The sequence below is a fragment of the Calidris pugnax genome, unplaced genomic scaffold (genome assembly GCF_001431845.1).
Source record: "Calidris pugnax isolate Ruff unplaced genomic scaffold, ASM143184v1 scaffold147, whole genome shotgun sequence".
Classification (NCBI taxonomy): Eukaryota; Metazoa; Chordata; class Aves; order Charadriiformes; family Scolopacidae; genus Calidris; species Calidris pugnax.
In genome coordinates this window covers 4610365-4616523 of record NW_015092359.1, presented here as the reverse complement: position 1 = coordinate 4616523, position 6159 = coordinate 4610365, and the positions used below count along the sequence as shown (strand labels likewise).

General features: G+C 48.2%; 1 protein-coding gene across 1 annotated transcript in view; it reads right to left on the bottom strand.

Moving 5' to 3' along the window:
* Positions 1-6159, bottom strand: part of LOC106900356 (cullin-9-like) — a 57606-nt gene that overhangs the window by 22427 nt on the left and 29020 nt on the right. Inside the window, exons 12-13 of the mRNA XM_014962382.1 lie at positions 2180-2318; positions 304-494 (exon numbers count right to left, since the gene is read on the bottom strand). Of these exons, the coding sequence (XP_014817868.1) occupies positions 304-494; positions 2180-2318 (330 nt within the window). The remainder of the gene's footprint in view (positions 1-303; positions 495-2179; positions 2319-6159) is intronic.

The following is a 6159-nucleotide window of genomic DNA, read 5'->3' as shown; positions in this document are numbered from 1 at the left end:
CCCCTTGGTGCCCCCCTGCCCTCCCCCCAGCCAGAACCCCCCCACGGGCTCGCCTCGCCTCCCAGACCTCGCTGGACACAATCACTCCTCCAGGGCCACGGGAGACCGCGTTTCCCCATCTCCCCTCACCCCTTTGCTCTGCCCAGCTCCCCACGCTTTCATCACCCCCCACTCTAGACCCACTTCTGCCCCGTTCAGGCTCTCCCTGCACAGCTCAAACCTTGTCATCTCCTCCTCTGGCCCGCTGTCTACCCCAACGCTCTCCCTCCCTCCCGTTTCCCCACTGCAGGCTCCAGCCCGTACCTGCCCTCCCTGGTCCTGCTGGATGAGGTAGGTGATCTCTTTCTGCTCCTGCGCTTCCAGCTTCTTCACAAAGAAGAGCAGCTCCCACCACTCGGCGCGGCTCAGGGCCCCTGCAGCCTTGGTCGGCTGCTCCCCCAGGTAAGGCAGGGAGTAGAGCCCCCCAAAGGGCTTGCAGAAAAACGGCTGCCCAACTGCAGGAGGGCAGAGGAAGGAAGGGAACCGTCAGCTCTGCCAATTCCCCCATCCTCTGCTGCACAGCCATTCCCCACATCCCCACTGCCCCACAGCCTGCCGGGGGAAAAGCAGGTGACGGGAGGGCAGCGAGACAGGGGGAGCACGCTGGGAGGAGATCCCAGAAGCCACCGAGATGGGGATTACCACCTTCACTTGAACCTCTTTGGGCTGCAGAACAGAAAAAGCACAAGCACCTCTGGCTCATTGCTCCCCTAACCTGTTCCCACAGTGCCTGGACCAGCCAGGGCAACGCGCTCTCCACCCCACAGCAGCAGAGTCCCCACTGCAGCTGCAGAAGGGGAAACAGAGCTGGCCCAAGAGTTAATGGAATGGGAAGTCAATTCTGCCATGAGCTTCTCCCTTTTCTAAACACCTCCTGCTGGCTAACAGGCCAAATACTTATGGACAAAAGGAAAGGAGACTGCACAGTTATCACACTCCTTTTAGCTAATGCATCCCATACGAATAAAGGGAGATATAACGTCACGTGGGTTAGATATTCCCGAGGTAGTTTAGAAATAAGAGCTGAATCAACAGTTGCTGACATCTGCTAAGCAACAACTTGCAGCTTTCTCTGCAAATGCAAGATGAGAGACATTTACCATCTCAAGAGTCAACAGAAAAGGGCCAAACTCACTCCCAGAGGCTGAAGCCTGCTAAGAGCAGTAACGTACACAGCTGATTCCCCACAGTCAGTCAACACAAGTTCATGTATCCAACTGTCAAGATCCAAAGCAGAAAGCATCTACTTTTTCAAATCAACTTCTGTGTGGGATACCATGGCCGGAAAAAATTCTACACAGAAGTGAAACAGAGCCCATGCTTCTATCACAATCAGAGAGACCGAGAAAAAAGGCAAAGTCTAACCAAGTTTGTTTTAACTAAGCCACTTCTAACAGATGACGGTTAAGTCTTTAGCTACAAGAGGCAGAAGCCACTAAAGAAGCCATCTTTTCACCTGGCAGTGAGAATATTTTTTAAGTGGAAAATTAGCTGCTGATCTCATGCATATTCTGTCTCTTGCAGCAGCTTAATCCAGATCACTCTACCCAAAAAATGTCCTACAAGATCACGGGCATGAAAAAAGAGCTACTTTAACAGGTTTCCCTGGCCAGAGTCATGTCAGACGCTGAACAAGAGAGGAGTATCTGAAGTCTGGGTTTTCCCTTTTCCCAGTACAAGGGTAATGTCAAAGGATTCTAGGAGAGTCTGCAGATGTCTTATGAAAACGGTGCATTTAATGTTCACCTTGCCCAAAACTGAGCGGTATGAAGTTAAAAAAATTCTCGGCGTGTTAATGCTTTTTAAAACCCTCATCACTTATTGAAGGGGATCTGAGGGTCCCTAAAGCAGCTTCATGTCAGAGTGACTCTACGTTCTTATTTTGCCAGTTTGTTCTGTTAATTCAAACAGTCGTTTTTTGGCAGTTGCAGTTTAGATCAAATTGTATGCTTTTTACATGACAGAATTACGAGCCATGCAATTACTTAACCAGTTCTACAGGGTCATACAAGCTAGAAGCTCATAGTGCTTTCTAAATCCACCCTGCTAGTTGCTGTATGCCTAGCCATATGAAGTTTATCATTCAAAAATACACCAGAGCAGATCAGAAAGAGATGATATACACGATACATCATCTCACCTGTGTCCAGGTTAACGTTCTCTATCAGACTATATTCTTTTTCCTGAGCAGCAGCATCTTCCCACTGGTCTCCGAAGTCAATAATCTCCAACATGTGCCAACGCATCCAGCAGGTCTGACCTGTTGACTGCCATAAAACCTGTGGGTGAAACAGATCTAGGTGATCATGGCATCCTGGGGTGCATCAAGAAGAGCGTGGCCAGCAGGTGGAGAGAGGTCATCCTGCCCCTCTGCTCTGCCCTGGTGAGGCCCCATCTGGAATACTGCATCCAGTTCTGGGCCCCTCAGTTCAAGAAGGACAGGGAACTGCTGGAGAGGGTACAGCAAAGGGCCACAAAGATGATTAAGGGCCTGGAGCATCTCTCTTATGAAGAGAGATGGGGTCTTTTTAGTCTAGAGAAGAGAAGGCTGAGGGGGGATCTGATCAATGCTTATAAATACTTAAAGGGAGGGAGTCAGGAGGATGGGGCCGGTCTTTTTTCAGTGGTGCCCAGGGATAGGACAAGAGGAAATGGGCACAAACTTGAGTATAAGAAGTTCCACCTAAACATGAGGAGGAACTTCTTTACTGTGAGAGTGGTAGAGCACTGGAACAGGCAGCCCAGAGAGGTGGTAGAGTCCCCTTCTCTGGAGACATTCAAAAAATGCCTGGACAAGATTCTGTGCAACCTGCTCTGGATAGACCCACTCCAGTGGCGGGGGTGGACTTGATGAGCTCCAGAGGTCCCTTCCAAGCCCATATGATTCTATGATTCTATGATCAGATTTGCTCACTCATTCAACCCTCACGGTACATTTGTCCTCCCATTTCCCCAACACATGGAGAGAGCAAACACTGTTCAAGCAGAAGACCACCTAATTCATATACAGATTTAAATATGCATGTTGTCTCCCTTTTAAGCATACCATCTGTATTAACTTGTTCCCCTGGTTACACCTGAGTCTGTCTTTAAAAAAAAACACCAACTTTGCCTGTAACCACTACAGATCTCATCTAACACAAGAGCAGTGAAAGGAGTGCATCTAGTTAAGCATTCCTGCTTCAAAAGTGCCCAGCAGCAGGTGCCTCACATGTGAAGGAAGAACTTAACCAACACTGCCTCAAGGCAGATGAGCTGTATATAAAGGGTCTCGAGGCACAAACCACTTGGTAACTGCAAATGTAAAGAAAACTACTTTTCCTTCTCTGACTTGACCTTCTATTGGTTATACTTTTATACCTTGCCCATTCACTAACCCTCTCAGACAGGTTTTGGGCTCCTGACAAGTGTCTCAAAGGAGGCAATTGTTCCCTGTGCTTTGTCCAAGTTGCCTCTGAAAATTAATTTTTTTATGGCTTTCCATAACAAAGTTTTACATTTAACCTTCTGAGCAGAAGGAGGACCCAGCAACAGCAAGTACAACGTGTCAATAACTTGAAAAAAAAAAAAATAGCAGAAAAACATATAAGCTGCCTGATTCACTGAGCTCGTTTGGAGTCACACCAGTACTCCTAAAACTCCATTGTGCCAGAGAGCTAAAGAGATAAGATGCTGAGAGACTTTAAGAAAGCACTATATGGAAGGAAACAGAATTAAACTCTACACACAATTAGTCTTCAATGAATCCCTGCACCAACTAGTTATGTACCAAATATCATTTCAAAGGAGTCACGGAAAAATAAGACTGAAGGACCAGGCACAACAGTGAAACTTTGTGTTTGGAGAGGGTAAGAAAGCAACAGAAAACAGAGCAATAAAAGAAAGGTGAGAGGAGGTAGGAGACACGCTCGTGATGAACTGGCCCAAATCAAAAATGCACGTGAATTTGCATTTTGCACACAGAAGACTGACAGCAAGCATCAGGCAGGATGAGCTGCGAAAGCAGAATTAATCAAAAAGGAAAGGATCAAAATTTTAGAGCAGGGAAAAGCAGTTCCTGTAACTTGAACTCATTAGTCATCAGCAAAGAAACGGTCAATATGAAGCAAGTGTGATACACAAGATAAGAAAGAGGAACAGAAATAAAAAAAACAAGTTTCCCTTCAAATGGAGAGTGAGGGCAAAAGCCCAGAAAAGCAACAAAAAAAACAAGTTTCCCTTCAAATGGAGAGAGAGAGGGCAAAAACCCAGAAAAGCAACAATACTGGACCTGTTGGTGACCAACACAAGTGAACTAATCACAGACATTAAGAGTGAAGGCAGCCTGGGCTGCGGCCATCGTGCACTGGTGGAGTTTGCAGTTTGCCTGTCCAGATAGGGGACAGGCAAAGAGGAAAGTCCGGACCCTGAATTTTAGGAAAGCAAAATTCCTGCTGTTCAAGGAGTTAGTCAATGGGACTCCCTCACAAACGGCATTCAGGGACAAGGGAGGAGCTCAGAGCTGGCAGATCTTTACTTTCCATAAAGCCCAAGAGCTCTCGATCCCCATGTGTAAGAAATCAGGAAAGGAAGGAAAAAGATAGTCATGGATGAATCATGACCTGCAGGTCAAACTAAAGGGCAAGAAGGAAATGGAATGCCCAGGCAGTGGAAGCAGGGACAGATATCCTACAAAGAGTATATAGGGACGTTGCCCAGTTGTACAGGGACGGGGTCAGGAGGGCCAAGGCAGAGCTGAAGCTGAACTTGGCAGAGGACACAACGATAAGAAGGGGTTCTACAGGTAGAATAGGGGGGTTCTACAGCCAGAAAAGGAAGGTCAAAGAAACCAACACACAACTGGCAAACTGGTAACAGTAGACAAGGAGAAGGCTGAGGTACTCAACAACTTTTTTGCCTCGGTCTTCACTGAAACCTCTCAAGTGGATGGACTGCAAGGCAGGGACTGGGGGAACAAAGTCCGTGTAACAGAACAGCTTTGAGATCACCTGAGGAACCTGAGCATACAGAAGTCTATGGGACCTGATAAGATGGATCCCAGAGCCCTGAGGGAACTGGCTGATGTAGCTGCCAAGCCACTCTTCATGAGATTTGAAAAGGCATGCCAGTCAGGTGAAGTCCCTGGTGACTGGAAAAAGGGAGACATTGCACCCTTTTTAAAAAGGGTAGAAAGGAGCACCCTGGGACCTACCAACCTGTCAGCCTCACCTCTGTGCCTGAGAAGATCATGGAACAGATACTTCTAGAAGCTATCCTAAGGCACATGGAGAATAGGGAGGTGATTCGCAATAGCCAACATGACTTCACCATGGGCACATCTTGCCTGACCAACCTAGTGGCCTTCTATGAGGAGTGACTACGTAAGTGGACAAGGGAAGAACTACTGATGTCATCTATCTGGACTGTCCCCCACAACATCCTTCTCTCTAAATTGGAGAAATATGGATTTGATGGATGGGCTGTTTGGTGGACGAGGGATTGGCTGGATGGTCACAACCAGAGGGTAGTAGTGAATGGCTCAATGTCCAGATCGAGATCAGTGACAAGCAGGGTCCCTCAGGGGTCTGTAATGGGACCAATAGTGTTTAATATCTTAATCAGTGACATCGACAGTGGGATTAAGTGCACCCTCAGCAAGTTTGCAGACACCACCAAGCTGAGTGGTGTGGCTGACACACCTGGGGGATGGGATGCCATCCAGAGGCACCTGGGCAAGCTGGAGAAGCAGGCCCATGTGAACCTCATCAGGTTCAAGGTCCTGCACCTGGTTCAGGACAACCCCCCCTGTACCAGTACAGGCTGAGGGGGGAAGGGATTGAGTGTAGCCCCACTGAGAAGGACTTGGGGGTACTGGTGGATGAAAAACTGGATGTGAGCTGACAATGTGTGCTCACAGCTCAGAAAGTATGGCCAGGTCCAGGGAGGTGATTCTGCCCCTCTTCTCCACTCTGGTGAGACCCCATCTGGATTACTGTGTCCAGCTTTGGAGTCCTCAACACAGGAATGACATGGACCTGTTGGAACAGGTCCAGCGGAGGGCCACGAAAATGATCAGAGGGCTGGAGCACCTCTCCTATGAGGACAGGCTGAGAGAGTTGGGGGTGTTCAGCCTGGAGAAGA